The 17,483-nt window shown below is 59.0% G+C and overlaps 2 protein-coding genes and 1 non-coding gene across 5 annotated transcripts in view; 1 reads left to right on the top strand and 2 right to left on the bottom strand.

The window, feature by feature from the left end:
* The window catches only part of DIP2A (disco interacting protein 2 homolog A), an 89,667-nt gene extending 87,549 nt beyond the window's left edge, over window positions 1-2,118 (top strand). For both annotated transcript variants that reach the window (XM_041734778.1, XM_041734777.1), the window contains one exon: window positions 151-2,118. In XM_041734778.1, the coding sequence (XP_041590712.1) occupies window positions 151-403 (253 nt within the window). In that variant the 3' untranslated portion in view covers window positions 404-2,118. The remainder of the gene's footprint in view (window positions 1-150) is intronic.
* Window positions 2,119-7,598: 5,480 nt separating this feature from the next.
* S100B (S100 calcium binding protein B) lies at window positions 7,599-11,511 on the bottom strand. Of its 2 annotated transcripts, none has more exons than XM_041734779.1 (3): window positions 11,358-11,511; window positions 9,794-9,932; window positions 7,599-8,617 (listed from the first exon to the last, which is right to left on the bottom strand). In XM_041734779.1, the coding sequence occupies exons 1-3, from the start codon at window positions 11,393-11,395 to the stop codon at window positions 8,477-8,479; spliced, it is 318 nt and encodes a 105-aa protein (XP_041590713.1). In that variant the 5' UTR covers window positions 11,396-11,511; the 3' UTR covers window positions 7,599-8,476. The 2 variants fall into 2 exon arrangements, with proteins under 2 accessions (XP_041590713.1, XP_041590714.1); XM_041734780.1 differs by lacking the exon at window positions 11,358-11,511 and adding an exon at window positions 11,101-11,343.
* A 5,562-nt stretch (window positions 11,512-17,073) lies between these two features.
* Window positions 17,074-17,210, bottom strand: LOC121479595. The gene has a single exon (XR_005984757.1). It is a non-coding gene; the product is annotated as a U4 spliceosomal RNA (small nuclear RNA).
* Window positions 17,211-17,483: the final 273 nt, after the last annotated feature.

Genomic DNA, 17,483 nt, shown 5'->3' with positions numbered 1-17,483 from the left:
CTAAATTGCTCATGATGTCACGCAGCAGCGTAAGCAGACGTCCTGCAGGGCTTCTTACTGCTCCGTGTCCGGCGCCGTTCCCGCCTGTTTCCCCGTCTGCCCCAGAAGCCTGTGCCCGCCCCTGGGGTGACGTCTGTCTCCTCCCCGCAGCGCCGTGTTCACCTGGACCAACCTGCTGGTGGTGGTGGTGGAGCTGGATGGGCTCGAGCAGGATGCACTTGACCTGGTGGCCCTGGTGACAAACGTGGTGCTGGAGGAGCATCACCTGGTCGTGGGCGTGGTGGTGATCGTCGACCCCGGCGTGATCCCCATCAACTCACGGGGTGAGAAGCAGCGCATGCACCTGCGGGACGGCTTCCTGGCCGACCAGCTGGACCCCATCTACGTCGCCTACAACATGTGAGCGCCGCTCTCCCGCCCCACGCTCCTGAGCCGGGCGGGGAGCAGGCCTCCGGGGTGGGAGCACCGCCCTGTGTGCAGCCGCCGGAGAGGACGCCCATCTTCCTGGAGCCGCGCCCCTCCTCCACTTTTACAGATCTGTCTCAAGGTTCCCCAATTCTCATTTTAGAAACTGCTTCCTGGACAGAGGGAAGAAACTTTTTAATTTGGAGGACGTTTACGAGAACAGGAACGTCAGGGTGCCTGAAGGGAGACGCAGGGCCCGGCGTGGGTGTGGCGAGGAACTGCAAGTGCTCTACTGTGTTGCGAGTTTGCACTTTTTTTAGGCCAAAAATATAGTTCTCGATTTTAAAAAGTCATTTATTTATTCCCAGTTCATATATAGAATTTATGCTAGAAAGCACGTGAGGCCCCTGGACCCCGCGCTTCGCTTCTGCTTCATATGGAGGAGCCGAGCAACTTGGGGGCGGGTGCTGGCCCGGCCTCCCCGCCCTGGGTCCCGAGTCGCCAGCTGTGCTCACAAGGCACTTCCTTTGCTCGTTTCATTTTGAAACACGTGTGCCCAAGTGTCCACACTTGTCACTGATACTCAAGAGGTGCCGTTGGGGGCTGTCAAGTTTGATGCTTGCTTTTGGGCAAATAAACCAGCAGTTAAGTCTTAAACCGCTGTCCTAGGTTTGTGACTTCATGCTGTTTAGTTAATGTGCTTGTTCTCCCAACACCACAGTCTGGGTTCCTCTAAATACATGGAATTACGTTGAGCTGTGATTTTTATTCCCATTCAACAGACTTGTGAGTACTGGTGACAGCACCTGAGGCCTTCAGGTCCTTAGTGCTGTTTGCTGAGTACCCTGCATGCAGTCGAGGGGCCGTGGAGAGAGCCTCGCCCCCGCCCCCCCTCCTGGCTGTCACAGTTTGACTTGTGTGCCTATAAAACTTGGCCAAACTGCATTCAGTTATTTTATTCAAACTTGATGAAACTGACTGATCTAATATTAGAGTAAACCTGAGTCAAAGAAGAGAATGTAAAATCCTTTAGCTACTTATAAGAATTTGAAGTGAAGCTCAAATCTAAGAGATTATTTTTATATAGCTATTACAGAGTATGTTATAAAGCTGTGGGGCTTGGGGGACTGAGGGTGGGAAAGTTTATGAATCATGCATGCTTCCTAGGAACAACCAGGCGTTTCTGGAATTAGCCTGGAGCAGTGCCTAACCAAGCTGTTACTAATTCTCTACCGCTCTAAGTTCGCCGCCACCTGGGCCTGGGCCACTGGCTCGCTGGGCCAGCTCTCACGTCCTGCTCTTCCGTGGCCGCGGGCAGCGCGTGCACATTAGTTCTGTTCGTCTGCAGTGCTGAGCTGCGTGTGATAGAGACGACATACTGGAGTTCTAATGGCCTCGTGTAATTATGTACATAATCTGTATAACTTATTGTTCCACGTACAGAGGTTCTGGCAGTGGACTAACGGACGTTCCTTATAGTAGAATGGCCAGCGGGGAAACACTACCTAACCCTAATCCGAATGTCGTAGTTTTATAGCAAACAAATATTGTAAAAGTTTTGTATTGAAAGGTCAGTGGCAGCAAGACAGAGCGTCTTGTAAATTAAGATTTGAAGAAGAGCATTAAACTGTCCTAAAATTACTTTCTGGGAATTCTGTATATCACACTAAAATTTTTTTTATATCATTATGTTAATAAAAGATATTGACTGTTTGTAATTCTGCATTTTGAAGTGTGTGAAAATGTTTTTTAAATTACCCAAAATGGGATGTATTTTATTTTACATTCTTTTAATCTGAATATAAAAGCATTTATGTTTACAGCATAAAATCTGCAAAGCACACGAAAGAAGAAAATTAACATCTCCTGTTACTCTACCCCTGAGTAATAGCAGCATTAGTATTTGATAAAAATCCTCTCGGGGATTAATTTTTTCTTTTTAAAAACTTTCACAAAATTAGAATCCTATGCTTTTGTATCAGTGTTTGTACTTAATAAATTCCCAACTTTTAATCTTTCACACATATTCTTCTGCATGTTTTAACAGCTGTGCCACGTGGGCGCGTGGCACCAAGCCGCTGCTGGGTGCTGTGCAGTCGCGGTGCTGAGTACCCGCCACTGCCGGTGCTGAACACCCGCACATCTGCAATGGCAGTCGCTGCCTTGGACGCAGTTCGCGCGGGGACAGTGACCAGGTCAGAGTTCATCCCAGTTTGAAAGGCCTTGGGGGGGCGGCCTCCTGCCAGCAGCCCGGCAGCCCTGGCGACGGACACTTGCCCAAGATTAAAACAAGTCCTTGCCAGACTGATGGCCAAATAAGTGTCATGTCGTGGTAAGTATGTTTTTGTGTGTCGTGTTTATTTCCCATTTGATTCATTCCATTCGGATCTGGCAATTCTTACTGTCCTCAAAGGTGTTTTCGGTTGATTTGTAGGAGCCATTTTACATTCAGAATTGTAACATCCGCGTAGTCCACACTGCGTCTAGTAGGTCATTTGTATCTTAATTCTGTTTGTTTCGATTCAGGTTGTTTTCTAAATGTTCTTATTTTACGCAAACTGTGATTACCTGTGCTTAATTTTAGATTTTGAAGGTAGCTGATGTGTTTCCAAGTGATCTACTGGGATGGCAGCATAACCGTGATCCCTTCCTCCACTCAGCCTCCTGTGGAATGGAGCCTCCATCCGGGGTGAGACGCCACTGAGGACGCAGGGGCCGATCCCCCTCGGCCAGCTCGTAAGATGCAGGGTCCACACCAGGAGCGGCAAGCTGAGGAGACCCGAGGTGCGTCCCGACTCCACGGATCACCGAGCTCTGCCGGTGGGTGTCACTCAGAGGTTGCCCATTGCTCCCAGAGCAGAACCCTCGCCCGTTGGGAGAAGCAGGCTCTAGAAACAGGTAGCTCCTTGTCTCTTCCCAGAGGAGCTGACTGCGTTTGCCCAGGAGCATGCAGAAGTTCAATCACAGGGGCACTTTCAAAAACAGCAGGAGTTGTGAAAAGGCCCCTGGAAAGAGACTCAGAGATTCAGTGAAGGTACAGGCTAAATTGTAGGCCAGCAGAGGTGCGGGAGAACCAGGGAGAGGGACTCTGAGGAAGAGCCCTCCTGGGGTTAGAACAAATCTCAAACAGGGACCCCGGGAGCCGTTTCCTCAGTGAATCCCAGGTTAGGCTCCGGAGCTCTGCGTACCCCCACCCACCGCCAGCTTTGTTGAGGACACTAGAGCCATCAGCTGGCTTTGCTTGAGCTCAGCAGCTGGGTGTGGTCAGTGAAGGAGACTGGAGCCCTGCCCAGATCACTGGTGCCCAGGACAACTGTGGGCGTAGGCACAGGGATGACACCAGAGGAGGGGGACAGATGTCATTGAAGTGAGTCAGCCAGCCGCTCCACGAGAGGACCACCGGCTGGGGCGGGCGGGTGGGGGGGGCGCGGAGGGCCGAGGACCCAGAGTCCCTACAGGGTACAGTCCAGAGTGTCTAGATTTCTCCCCACAAAATTGTGAAGCGTGTAAAGAAACAGAGAAGCATGATCTATACACCAGGAAAGGAAGTCAACAGACACTTCCTGTCACATCAACCAGGTGTTCGGTTTAATGAAGACTTGAAAGTAGCCATTTAAAATACGTCCCAGAACTAAAGGAAGCTATAATTAAAGAAGTAAAGGGGGGTATGATGACAATGTCACATCAAAGAATATCAGTAGGTCAAAATAAAATATAAAATATGATTTATAATGTTTTTAAAAAGATCTTATTTATTCACGAGAGACACAGAGAGGCAGAGACACAGGCAGAGGGAGAAGCAGGCTCCATGCAGGGAACCCGATGGGGGACTCGATCCCGGGACCCCGGGGTCACGCCCTGGGCCGAAGGCAGACACTCAACCGCTGAGCTCCCAGGGGCCCTAATGTATGACGTTTAGATAACAGGTTTATACAGTCCACACGTACCATTTATATAATGTATGTCATATAAAGTTACACAGATATATACACATATATATCCAAAATATACAATATATTGACATACATAAAAAATCAATTGGAAATTCCTGGAGTTGGTAAAGTACAAGAACTGAAGTGAAACACTCAGTGGAGGGGCTCACCAGAGTTTCTGGACCAGCAGAATTAGCAAACTTGAAGACAGATCGGTAAAGATTACGCGATCCTGAGAGCAGGGAGGGAGGAGAGAAAGATGAACAGAGCCTCAGCAACGTGGGGCCCGGTAAGCGCAGCAGACCTGGGTAACGGGAATACCGGGAGAGGGGAGAGGGAAGAGCAGAAAAAAGTTTGAAGAATTAATGGCTGAATACAACCCCAAAAATATGGAAAAGTACTAACCTATCCTTTAGGGAGCTGAAGAGACTTCAGTTTGGTGAACACGGAGATTCACAGGCAGATGCAGCTGATCTTGAACAGCACGTGTCTGACCTGCCACGGACTCACTTGTAAGTCAATTTTTTCTTGGTAAAAACCATACAATCCTTTAAATGTATTTTTTTATGATTTTGCCAACATTTTCTTTTCTCTAGCTTTACTGTAAGAACACAGTAAGGGTCAACACGCCCTGGGCCGGAGGTGGTGCTAAACCGCTGAGCCACCCGGGCTGCCCAATGTGTAATATTTTCGCCAGTAACAGCACAGAAGAGAGTAAAGCTGTAGCAGGGCTACTTTGCAGATGGTAAAGTAGCAACCATAACCATGGGTGGTTGGGTTCATAGCATCCACAGGTGTAATATGCCCAACAGCCATTCTGTGAAAGGAAGGAAATGGGATAGATCTGTAGGGGTGAGGTGTGTATGTCTCGCTGGAATTAAGCTCATAAAAATCTGAAGCTGATTCTGAGAAGTCGTGTGTATAGTAAGCCCTAAAGCAACCACCCCAACAAACAGCTCAAAAAATATCACTCAAGAAATCTATGTGCTTCGTTAGAAAATATTCACTTAGCGGTCCCTGGGTGGCTAAGCCAGTGAAGGGTCAGACTCTTCGTCTCCGCTCCGGCCTTGATCACAGGATGGTGACTTCAAGCCCTGAGTTGGGCTCCACACTGGGCACGAAGCCAGTGAAGACACGGAAAATAAAATAAAATATTCACTTAATGCCAAAGGAAGTGATAAGGGAGGATTCACAGAGGCATAAAACATGAGATGTGAATGGGTGAGGGGTGCCTGGGTCGCCCAGTCAGTTGAGCGTCCGTCAGACGCTTGGCTTTAGCTCAGGTCATGACCTCAGGGTCGTGAGATGAGCCTCCCCCTGCATGAGGCTCTGCCCTCGCGTGGAATCTGCTTGAAATTCTCTCTCCGTCTCCCCGCCCCTCCCCCTGCTTGTGCTCTCCCTCTTTCTCTGTCTCTCTCTCTCTGTCAAATAAATAAAATCTTAAGAAAGAAAGAAATCTCCAATCAATAACCCAGTTTTCTACTAAAGACAGTGCAAAAAGAAGAGCAAAAAGCCTAAAAAGCAGGAAAAAGAAAGAAAATAATAAAGGTACAAATTAATAAGCAAACAATAGAGAAAGTCAATGAAACAACTGGTTTCTTCAAAACTGACAAAACTTTAGGTTGACCAAGAAAAAAGACACAAATTACTAGAATCAGAATAAAAGAGGACGTTGCCACCAACCTTACAGAAGTAAGCAGTGATCTAAAGGAATACGTCAAACTAGACGAGCGCACCGATTCCTAGAAAGACACAAGTTACAAAACCTGACACAAGAAGAAAAATCTGAACAGACCAATAGCAGGTAAAGATAATGCGTAAGTAGTTAAAAAACTACCCACCGGGGTGGCTTCACCGCTGGAATCTAGCAAACCTTTAAAGACAAATTAATGCTGGTTGTTCACAAAACTTTCCTAGAAATGGGAGAGGCCACTGTCCCCGGCTACCGTTCCACAGGCTGGAAAACGAGGGATCCGTGTCTCTTACAAACATGGACACAAAAACCCTCAAAAAAAGTAGCAAATAAAATCCATCAACATGCAAAACGATACAAAGGAATCCTAGACCATGACCGGGGGGATTTGTCCCGGGAATACAAAGTGTATTTTGTGAGAACACCCGATCAATCAATGAGAATCAAAACCACACGATCAGTGAAGTAGAAGAGCAGTTTACAAAATGCCAGACTCCCAGGATAAAGGGCAGCGACAGCCCCCGCTCGCCCCCTGCATGGTGGTGAAAGACGACGCCTGCCCCTCGGATCAGGACGGTGGGTCCGGGGATCGCACGAGGTGAGGCCCCCGGGAGAGGAGGTGGGGCCTGTGGTGTAGACACCCTCCAGCAGCCTTGCCTGCGAGGAAGCTGCAGGCGGGGGCCCGGCTGCCGGGAGCCCAGGACGGGACGGCCCGTGGGGGCCTGGAGCGTTGGGATGCTGGGTACCCCCACCCCGTCCGCTCCGGACGCCCACCGTACCGGGAAGGCGGGCACGATTCTAGAAGGATCTAGGCCGACGGAGCTGTTCCCCTAACTTCTCAGAGGGGAAGGATCAGCTGAGTTCTTGAAGCAGCCTTGCCGTCGGCCCGGGCCTGGGAGGCCAGGCAGCTGCCATGTGGAACGGGGTCTTGGTGGGTGTTTGTGTGCGGGGGGCACCCTCCCCGAGTGCACGCCCGGCCTCGTGGGGCAGGATTCAGGGGGTTTCTACTGTGAGGGCTCCTCCAGGGACCTGCTCCTCAGCAGGGGGCCCTGGCGGCAGAGGCCCCGGGGCATCAGGCTCCAGCCCTGCGGGGCCCGCCCAGGCCACCCCACATCTGCTGCACCCTGCTCGGCATCCCAGCTGCCCCGTCCCCCGTCCTCTGCGGCAGGAAGGCCTGTGGATCGCCCGGCGGGGACTGCGGTGTAGACACAGGTCCAGGGGTGCAGGATGGGCCATCCCTGCACATGGTCCCTGCGCGCTGGCTTCCGCCACCATTGTCTCAGGGTCCCCCCACCCCCCCGCCCCCCAGTGCTCCGTCCAGGGTGGGAGCCTCGGCCAGGGTGTGTCCCACCCGGTGCTGGCCTGCCCTCCGGCCCTCCTGCCCGCGCCCCTCCACACCTCTGTGCCCCCCGCGCCCCACCGCATCTGCTCCCTGCCGCCCCGGCACATCCCAGGGTCCCGGGCCCTGTGCACCCGCCTGGCTCTGGGGGGCCGCCTGTGCCCGCGCCTTACTGCTTCCCCCCCTTTGCAGCAGTTTCCCTCCAGCCTCCTGTTCAAGGCCACGGGGACCCGTTGCAATACTCTTTATTCGATGCAAATACAAGCGATCAATTGGCTTATGGGTTTCCAGGTCTGTGCAGGTAAAGAAGCAGCAGGGAAAGGGGCAGGAAAGGTTAATCTGAACTTTCCCGGAAGTGACTTAATACTTGAGCGTTTGGATTCGTGGGTACCCACGTGTGACGAGCTTCCCACGTGCTCGGGCTCCACCGACCGCTGCGGGGCAGACCCTGTCTCGGCACAAGCGGGTGAGGAACGACCCCCGCGCTTCCCAGACGGGAGGGGAGGCCAAAGGGGCTGTTTGCAGAACACCTGTGTGCGGAGGGGCGTGACGCCCTGCTGGGAGCTGCGCTCCTGCCTCAGGGCACCAACGTGTGACCCGGGACACAGGAGCCCCGCTGAAGGTGGTTAGAATGCGGTGTCGGCCCCGACGGCCGGGAGACCCGCACCCCCTTCCCCCCAGTGCTGTAGCCCTGTTTGCTGAGCTCCCACGGCCGCCTGCCGTCAGATGTGTCAGGCCACCTCCCGACCCTGGGTTTCCTTCGCACGGATGACAAACCCATTTTAGGAACAGGCAGGCTTCTCACAGGATGCGGGGCGAAGCTGCGTCTCTGACTTGGTACTTTGGACAAGGACCCACGTGCGTCCAGAGCCATCCTTGGGGTCCCGGCAGCTGCGTTGTTGGGGGGGGCGCGGCCCTGACCGCGGGCGGAGCACACGCCCTTGAGGATCGTGACCGCGTCGCACGGACCGTCAGCAGAGGATGGGGGCCCCGAGGTCAGCCCCGGGAAAGGGGGTCGGCGTCTCCTCGACAAAGCACGTCAAGCTTCCTAATCAGCTACACGGCGTGGGGGGCTCGGCCCCGCTCTGCTTTCTGCGTGGCCGCGCCTCACTCGTGCTCGAAGAACTCGTGGCAGGCGGTGGTGACCATAGCCACGAAGGCCACGAACTCCTGGAAGTCGCACTCGCCGTCTCCGTCACTGTCCAGCGTCTCCATGACCTTGTCCACGACCTCCTGCTCCTTGATCTCCTACGAGAGAGGACAAATTGCGCCGCCGCTTATGATGAGCCGGAGGCCCGCGGCGCATCCCTGACCCTCGGCCGCCGCAGCGACGTGTCCGCAGCAGAGAGAATGTTCCCGGGGCGGCAGAGGGGCCAGGGCCCCGGGCCCCAGCCTCTCCCCCACCGGACGCTCCCGGAAAGGCACCGTGGGACATGCGGGCTGTGCGCCCCCGCTGCCCGCCGTCGCCGGGCTCGCATCCAGGGGGCCGCAGAGGACGGCGTCGTGGACGGAAGCACGGACTTCTGCTTCTCCCCGAGCTCCTCACCGTGTGTGGAAGGTCCCGCGAGGGCTTCCCGCAGGTTTGGGCTTTGAAAGTGTTTTCTCTGCAATGACCCCGGCCGCACTCACCATGGACCATTTCTCTTTTATAAACTGGTTCCCACCTGCTAAGCTTTTAAAGCCGTAATTTTAAATCAGTGATTTGCTGATAAAATTAATAATTACTAATCATTTTAAAACCAATAATTAGTATTTTTAAAAATCAGTGATTAGCAGTTATTGATAATTGTTGAGCTTCCAGTGTATGTTGGGCACTTGACAAACACGGTCTCCTTTCATCCCGAGAACAATCCTGTTCACAGAGGAACCAGGGGGTTTGGGTTGTTAGGTCAGGAGGTGGGAGGGATGGGCTGAGGGGCGTGCACCTCGACCCCTGCCTGATACGGCGTCGGGGTCCGCAGGAGTCGCCCCCGCCCCGAAGCCTGCAGGTGCTTCCCCCGCCTTGGGGAGGCGGGTCCCAGCGAGGGCGAGTCCGTGTGGGGCGGCGGTGCTGCCTCGCTGCTGGGGGGGACCTGGGGGGACGGAGAGGGGCTGGGGGGACAGGAGAATGGGGAGACTGGAGGAGAATGGGGAGATGGGGACAGGGGGCACTGGGGGGATGAGGGCACTGGGGGGCCTGGGGATCGGGGGGCGGTTCCTGAGCATGAGCAGGGCCAGACCCCGGGCTCCGGCAGTGTCTCCGGAACCAGGTCATGGTCAGACCTTCGCGCACTGGCTCATGGCGTGGCCGTCACGGCCGGCCTCCCCGAGCCTGAGGGCGGAGCCAGTGGCCCCCTGAGGGCCCCAAGGCCGAGCTGACGCCGCCCGCTGTGCTGGGCCCTCGGAGGTGCCGCTCCCGACCGCCCCCCCCCTCCGGGGCCTCACCTCCAGGAAGTGGGCGAGCTCGCTGCCGATGAGCTCCTTGACGTCGGCCTTCCTCAGCCTGCGCCCGCCGCCCGCCCGCGCCGAGTACTGCTGGAACACGTCGAGCAGGGCCAGCGCCGCCTTCTCCAGCTGCGACATCCTGGCGCCGGGGACACGCGGCTCAGCGCTCCTCGCTCCTCGGGGCCGCCCTCCACCCCCTGGCCCCCTGGCCTCCCCTCCCCGGGCTCCGGGGCCAAGGTGCGGCATGCGCGGAGCAGGTCGGGGGCGGGGTACCGGGCACCCCAAGCTGAGCCGCGGCCCTGGCCCCGCCGTCACCCCCACATGAAGGAACGTCCCTCCTTCCAAACACCCTGAGGAACTTGCTGCCCGTGAAGGAACGTGGGACTCCAGCTCCGCAAGCAAGGGCCTCCGAGGCTGCGCTTCCCTCGCGCGGGGACCACGGCCGCGGCGCAGCCTCGCCCTGAACTGGAAACTTGGGGCACAAAGGCCACATGCGCCGCCTCGGGAGCGCGGGGAGGTCACAGAGGAGCCCCCGGGGGGGTCGGGACCTGGAGAGCCCTCAGGGCCTGTGGATCGTCCCGACTGTCCCCCCTCGGCGGTGACGGGCAATCGCTACCTTTGCTCCGTCAGAGCTGAAAACCATACAAAACCACATCTGATTTTTGAAAAATCGTTGCCATGTCGCAGGTCCCTTGTATCTAAGAAATAAGTTGGAGGAGAGATGTAAGACTTTATCTGATTTCTCAAAGGACAAAGCGCCGAGGTAACCCGTGGCCCCTGGTCGCGGTCCCCAGCGGTCGGAGCGGCCTCGCGCCGTTCAGCAGCTGCTGTGGGCTAGAATCCTTGACGCTTCGCCCTTCTCACCTCCTTGCACCCCGGCTTTCAGTGACTGGTTTTGGTTTTTGCAAACAGAACAAAAACCCGAGGAGCTTTTGCATCATTCTGATGCTTCTACGTTCTCGCGGAGCCTGACTAGTGGGGTTGTTTAAAAGGAAACGGATAAGACCTACATTCCACCCGCCTGGAAGCTCCGTGTAGGGGGCGTTCCTCATAAGCACACGGAAATTAAAAATGTTCCCTTTCGCATTCTGCCCTGGTTTATAGCCTTTTAACAGAACTGGAGCTCAAGCCCGGCGTTCCTGCGTGGCCTTCCTGCACCCGGCTCACGTGGGAAGCCAGGGGCCTGTGCGCTTCCACCCCGGCCGCAGGGACGCGTCCCACCCGACGTGGGAAGGGACCGGCCCCCCGGGAGACCCAACACCGAGGACAGTCCGCCCACCCAGACCCACGCTCCGACCCACTGGAACCTCCTGGTGTAGACCCGCGGGCCACTGCGGGAGGACGCCCGGCAGGTGCGTGTGGTCGGGACGCGCTCGCCCTTGAGGTCAGCGGCCCGGGGTTCGAGCCCTGCTCCTGGAGGCTCGCGACGCGGCACCGGCCGTCCCCGCGGAGCCCGGCCCAGGTCCCCGGCTCAGGGAGAACCGAGGGCTACGCCTGGGGGTCCCCACACTGAGGGGCTGCCGGCCACCCAAAGGGCCGTGCCCCCCGCCCCCTGCGTCCTCACGTCAGTGGCTCCACAGCTGCCGTCGTCCCTGCATCCATCTGTCCGGCTGCGGCGTCCAGAGTGGCCGGCGGTGGGGGCGCCGTCTTATCCCGTCTGGGCGCTGGGGCGCGGCCGCTGCGGGCCAGGGCAGCCAATGGGGGTGGGGGGGCAGCGGGGGGCGGCGGGGGGGCCGGGCCTGCACACAGGCAGCATTGAGCCGCGGCCGCCCGGGGACTGGCGGGGGAGCCAGGCCTGCGCTCGGGCCAAGGGGGAGAAAGGCCTGTGGGGCAGGAAGTAGGGAGTCAGCTTTTTGTGCTGTTTTTTTAATTATACATGAATATTGATGTTCCTCTAAGGCTGGGGTGGGAGCAGGGGGGGGGGTGCCCAGCGACGGTTCCAGCAAATAAATGTGCAGCCAAGACCGCAGAGCTTCCAAGAACAGGCTGCTCAGGAGGACGGAGGCTGCTGCCCAGCTGGGCGGACCCCTGGGGCCCTGCCGGCCGCCTGCCCCATCCCCTGCCCCCGCAGGCCACCCCCCGCCCCCTGCAGCCCCCCCTCCCGCCCTGTCCTCCCCTTAGTGCCCTGAGCTCGCCCTCCGCTCCAGGGGCCCTGCTCCGCAGAGCCTCCACCTGCATCACAGAAAGATCCTCACCCGACCTCACTCCGTGGTCGGACTCGCCAGGTGGCCCCCGCTCCCGGGCCCGCAGGGTGAGGTCCCAGGGGGCAGACAGGGCCCTGGGCGTGTGTCCAGCCTGGTCGCGGACCCTGGGGTCGCCCCTCGACAGCCGCGGGCGGCCAGGCCCACGCTGCGCCCCACGCCTCCTCCTCCTCTGTGGTGCCGTCCCTGAGCTGTTTGCAGCAGGCGCCCCGAGACCCTGGGCACTGGGCCACGGGACGCCTGCCCAGCCGGCCTGGACGCCCACCCCGCAAGGTGGGACCTGGGCCTGCGCCCCCCGCTGCTCCCCCCACCCCGCCGCAGCCTCGGAGCCCAGGGCCCACCACGGGGGCTCAGAGGACGAGAGCGGCCGCCTCGTCCAGAGCCATGGGCAGGTCCCAGGCGCTGGGGACACGCAGGTTAGTGGCCGGGATGATGCTGCCGAAGCGCCTCCTCTGCCCTGTGCTTGTGAGCCCGGCGCCCTCTCCACCGCCCGCCGCGCTCCCACCTCGGGGCTGCACCCACCTCTAGGCCTCCCCGCTTGGTCCGCGGGACCGCCACGCTCCTGTGGGAGCCACGTACGGGATCACCGTGGCCGCGTGGCCTCCTGACGTACAGCAGGTGGGGCCAGGCCCGTGAGGCTCCCCGGTCCACGGAGGTCCACGGGTCAGGGCGCGGGTGGCGTGCTCAGGGGTCCTCGCCGGCAGGAGGGTGCAGGTCGGGAGCCCCCGCGGCAGGTGTGGAAGTGCAGCCTGAGCCCCGAGTCCCCAGACCTGCGTGGGCCGTGCCCCGAGTGCCGTGGGAAAGGCCCTCCCAGGCCCCGGCCCCGCACACCAGGCCCCCCACCCCCAGGACCCACAGCCACTGCTTGACGCGACCACGCAGAGGAAACCTCGCTCTGTGATTAGTGGATCCGGCTCCGAGGGACGCGAATTCCCAGGGCCGCTAAGTGGCCCCACAGCCACTAGTCCGAGGAGGGCTTCGTGCATATGGGGGCAGAGTCCGGAGCAGCTCGTGTGGGTCCGCGGGGCAGAGACGCTCCCCGAATGTTGGGGAGGCTCGTCCCGGCCGCTGGCACCTGCCCTCGGCTCCGCAAGGCCAGGCTGGGGCCCGCTGTGCCCGGAGAAGCTGGGGGGACGTCCCGGGAACTTTCCCTTCTTATCACGACACTGGACTGAGCAGCCCGGCTCCCCGGGGAGAAGGTCGCGTCTAATACCATCAGGAGGCAAAGGTGGCGATGCCACAGACCACGTGCAGCGGGCGAGGACGACGGAGAACGGGGCCACCGCGCTGCGGGCGGCGTCTTCAGGGGCACCTCCGGCCCTCGAGGCGTCTCCCTGGGAGAAGGTCAGCACAGCCCCGGCTCGGGGACCAGCTGCCCATCTGACACCTTGTTCTCAAAACCAGTGGGGTATTTTTGTTTTTTTTTTTAAATAATAATTTTATTTTTTTTATTTAAATTCAGGTAATTCACATATTGTGCGTCTTACATGACTGAATTTTCAGTAGAACCATGACTGATCTGAGAACTAAATTAGCTGGCGATGGGTTCGAGGGCGGCTGAGGCCGGGAACTACCTCCCTGGCGACAGAGTCGGTGGTCTTTTTAGGTAGAAATTCGGTGGTTGCCAGGGGGTTCAGCTGTGGGTGGGACGGTGCTGAGGGATGCTGGGTGGCCAGATGGGCAGACCCGCCCATGACGGTCCGCGGCCTCTTGGGCCTGACTCTGCTTCAGCACCTGTGCTGCACCCGCAGCCCCTCCTGACAGTGGGCCAGGTGCTGGGCTTTGCAGCGAGGGTGTTAGCAGGGGCTCCCCCTCCGGCGTCTGGGGGCGGCCTTCACTGTCCCTGACGGCATCTGCTGGTGCTGCAGCCGCCTGTCCAGAGAGGGCAGCCCTGGGTGCGCTGGCCTGGCTCTCTGACACGGACACTGCACAACTTGCATTCACGTCAGCTTGCCACCCCTCTGCCTGCCCGCCTGCCCTGCTCAGCCTGCTTGTGCCCCGGAGGTCTCAGCACCTTCTGAGTGTAGAGTGCTGAGGACTAAGTACAGAGTGCAAAGTGCTAAGTACAGAGTGCACAGTGTTGAGTGCTAAGGACGGACTGCTGAGTGTAGAGTGCTGGGGGCTAAGTACAGAGTGCTGAGTGCTGAGTGCAGAGACCACTGCAGGGCTCGGGCTCGCACCCAGCAGGCAGCCCGACATTCTCTGCACCTGCCCAGCAGCCTGGGTTCACCTGTGCTCCCCGAGCTGCGTCGAGGACTGGGAGGGGTGGTGACTTTCCAGCTCGTGCACAGACGTGGCTCGGGGCCCGAGGTTGTGGGTCAGGGACCACTGAGCGGCGTCAGCGGCCAGAGCCTCGCGGCTGCTGTCCATGCCCAGGCCCGCGTGGCCACAGCGGGGATGGGTGGGCCCTGCTGAGGGGCGCCCTCACAGGGCTCGTGCTCGGAGGCGCCGAGTGCAGGGACTCACTGCCTTCCCGCCGAGGGCTCATGAGCACCCCGTGTCGTCCATCCTGGGGGTGACGGGCCCGAGAGGGGGCCAGGCCTGGCATTGCCGGCGTGGCAGTGGGTGCCCCCGCCCGCCGCGGGCTGCCTGACCCAGCCTGGCCGCCCGCATCCCGGGGCCTCTTGTACTGTCACGATTCCTTATGTCCCTCGGACCCAGACCGAGCGCTAGGTGACGAGAGAACCCAAATGTCCGTTCAGCTCTTTACTGCTCTGCCATGAGGCCCCAGTGGTTTAAAGTGAGGAAAATCCAAGGACGCTCCATGGAGGGGCGCCCGCGGCGGTTGGTTAGGTCCCGGCTCCTGTTTCGGCTCCAGCTGTGACCTCGGGGTCATGGGCGTCGCCGGGGCCCCTGCCTCTGCCCCCCGAGTACACCTATACATCCTACAGAACCACGGGGCCCTCGGGGAGGGTGACTGCGGCACAGGAGGGGCAGAGGGGGCAGCGGCCCCGAGCCTGGAGCCCACGGTCCTACTGTGGATATGCGACACCCCCCCCCGACTGACATGCTTCGCCCCGCATTTTCCTGCAAGAACATTTCTGACGTCACACGTGTGGATTCTTCGTGACATCAGCCGGTCCTCCGACAGCGGCCGTGACGTCCACGGGCGCCCTCCGTGGGCTCGGTCAGTCGGTCGGTCACCTGCTGGGACGGTTCGAAGGGCGCGGGACGGTCACTGTGGCCAGGCCCTCTGGGCGGCCACCCCCGGGCCGCTGAACTCCATCCTTCCCCGCCCACGGCTCCGTTCACCCCCAGCTCCCCGCACTGCTGGCCACGCGGGTGGCGGCGGGGTGACGTCCTTCATGCCCAGTGCTTCCTGCGGGAGGCTGCGTCCTGGGGCCTCCTCACCCGCTCCCGGGGCCCCACGGCTCCGCCCCGAGCCGCACCCCAGCCCTGCGCTGCCCGTCCCGGTGTCACGTGGCTGCAGGCAGAACAGGCTGCCGCACCGTCGGTAGGTGCAGAATTGGTGGCCGGGGGGGCGACGGGCTCCGGTGTCTGGTCCATGGCCCCTCTAGACGTGCAGGCGCGTGGATGGGGCGTGGAGGGGCGCGGGCCTGGGGCACCCCGCAGGTGCACGGAGCACCCCGCCACCCCGCCCGCATGGGTCCTGGGCTGAGCCCCGAGGAGGGAAGGCCACGGGCGGGACATTGTTCTCCGGTGGAAGGGCAGTGCCATCCGCCACCAAGCTGCTCACGGGGCCCTGACAGTGACCGCGTCCACGGGGAGAAAGGGGCGCCTGTGTCCGGAGGGACGTGGGAGAGGGGACAAAGACTTCTGTTGTGGCGAGTGCGAGTCTCAAGACGGCGAGAATGAATCGCCCTCCCTGTTCTGAAGAACGCGACCGGGGGTGAGGGGGGCGATCCCGGAGCCGGGTTCGAATCCTGCCGTCGTGGAGGCCGCACTTCACCTGTGTGAGCCTCAGTGAAGGGGGAGGTGGACGTACCCCGGGGGATTGCACGGATACGGGTGCACACGTGTGCGCCGTGCAGAGGCCGTCGGTGCCCGGGGACCAGGCCGCCACAAAGTCCCCGCCGTCCTCCGTGGAAGGCTCCCGGCGCTGCCTGCTGAGCCCGTGGGTCGGGGTCTCGGAACAGGAGGTCGCCGGCCAACAGGTGCTGCCAGGCCCGGAGGCCCGGGCGGGTTCTGGCAGCGTCCCTGCGTCCCTGCGTTCCCGGGCATCACATTTTATTGTTTTTACCCCACATCAGATTCCATGAACCCATTTGGTTTCTGAGCGGTCGCCGCAGCATCGGCGCTCCTCTGGCCCCTCTGCCGCCCGGGGTTTGCCGTGGGGCCGCGGCACCAGGAGGCCCAGCGAACAACAGGCCTTTTGTTGTTTCTGTTTTTCAACATTCTTTGTCACTATGGAGCAGGCCTGGAGGCTGCAGCACAGCGGGCGTGCCCCTGCGAGGCCAGGCCTTGCTCCCGCGTGCGGGGCGGGTCACGGGGAGGCCCCGAGCTGCCCAGCGGAGCAGCGGCCAGACCCCAGCCCAGAACTGACCGCCCGCCCCTTGCGCAGGACTCCGCGACGGCCTCGTATGTGATCGCACTTTATGGATGGATTTAGGGGCTCTTGGAATTTTGGACGTTTTCCATAAACCCGTGTCCGATTTAAAGTTCAAAAAAATCACTGTATCAGCCTATTTGTTTTTTGCTCAATGGGGACACTTTTTAGCTTCACTGCTCTACGTGCGTCACACATTCCTGGGCTTTGAGTCGCTGTGGCCGGAGCAACGCAGCAGTGGCCACCGCGAGCCGCCGAGCAACAAGCTTCTCCACGAGGATGTGTGCGCCGCGGGCTGCAGGTGCTGCCGGGCGCCCGAGCCGACCCGGGAACACTCCGGAAGGTGAAGGACAGGGATGTGGGACTCCAGAAGCCCAGTTCCTGGCAGTTTCCTACTGCGGGACAACACGGGTTTTTGTTTTCCAGAAACAAACTTTAAGTTGAAGATGCTGTAAAGAGTCACTGCTACATTCACAGTTTTCATAGGCCTGAAATACACCCCCATGTAGACTTATTATCTAATAGCTCCGACGGGGGCTGATATAAAGAATGTAAAGGGCACCCAGATGAACTCATAGGAAGGGTAGACAACACTTGGATCAAAACCTAACGTGGTAGGTACTGAATAAATGATACGATTCCGTGTATATCGATTAGCAATAATCGCGCCTCGGATAAACCTCATTGGCTACGATACTGCCACAAAGCTGATTCCGTGTATATCAACATTAAATTTGTTAGGCACCTAAAACGACCTCCTCTTAGCCTTTTAAATGTGACTTAGGTAATATGTTTGTATCCGTAGCTTAACTGATGAATTCTTAATATGCTGAAACTTTTTTAAGGATTGCAAGAGGAAGGCTGTTGTGGGAAGGTCCGGGTCCAGCGCGGGGGTCCCTCCACCTGCCGGGCCCCCCCGGACACGCGCTGGTTGCCTCCCACTTCCCTCCAACTAGGACCGTGGGACGCAGGGGCGGAGAGG

The sequence above is a fragment of the Vulpes lagopus genome, chromosome 20 (genome assembly GCF_018345385.1).
Source record: "Vulpes lagopus strain Blue_001 chromosome 20, ASM1834538v1, whole genome shotgun sequence".
In the NCBI taxonomy this organism is placed as follows: domain Eukaryota; kingdom Metazoa; phylum Chordata; class Mammalia; order Carnivora; family Canidae; genus Vulpes; species Vulpes lagopus.
This window is presented reverse-complemented; position numbering and strand designations above follow the sequence as displayed.

What these genes read in the sequence shown, in the direction of transcription:
- S100B (XM_041734779.1), bottom strand. Translation starts at nt 11,395, where the DNA reads ATGGATGCAGGGACGACGGCAGCTGTGGAGCCACTGAC. An exon ending in GCAGCTGTGGAGCCACTGAC is followed by an intron (nt 9,933 to 11,357) that starts GTGAGGACGCAG and finishes CCCCGGCGCCAG; the next exon opens with GATGTCGCAGCTGGAGAAGG. An exon ending in AGCTCGCCCACTTCCTGGAG is followed by an intron (nt 8,618 to 9,793) that starts GTGAGGCCCCGG and finishes CCTCTCTCGTAG; the next exon opens with GAGATCAAGGAGCAGGAGGT.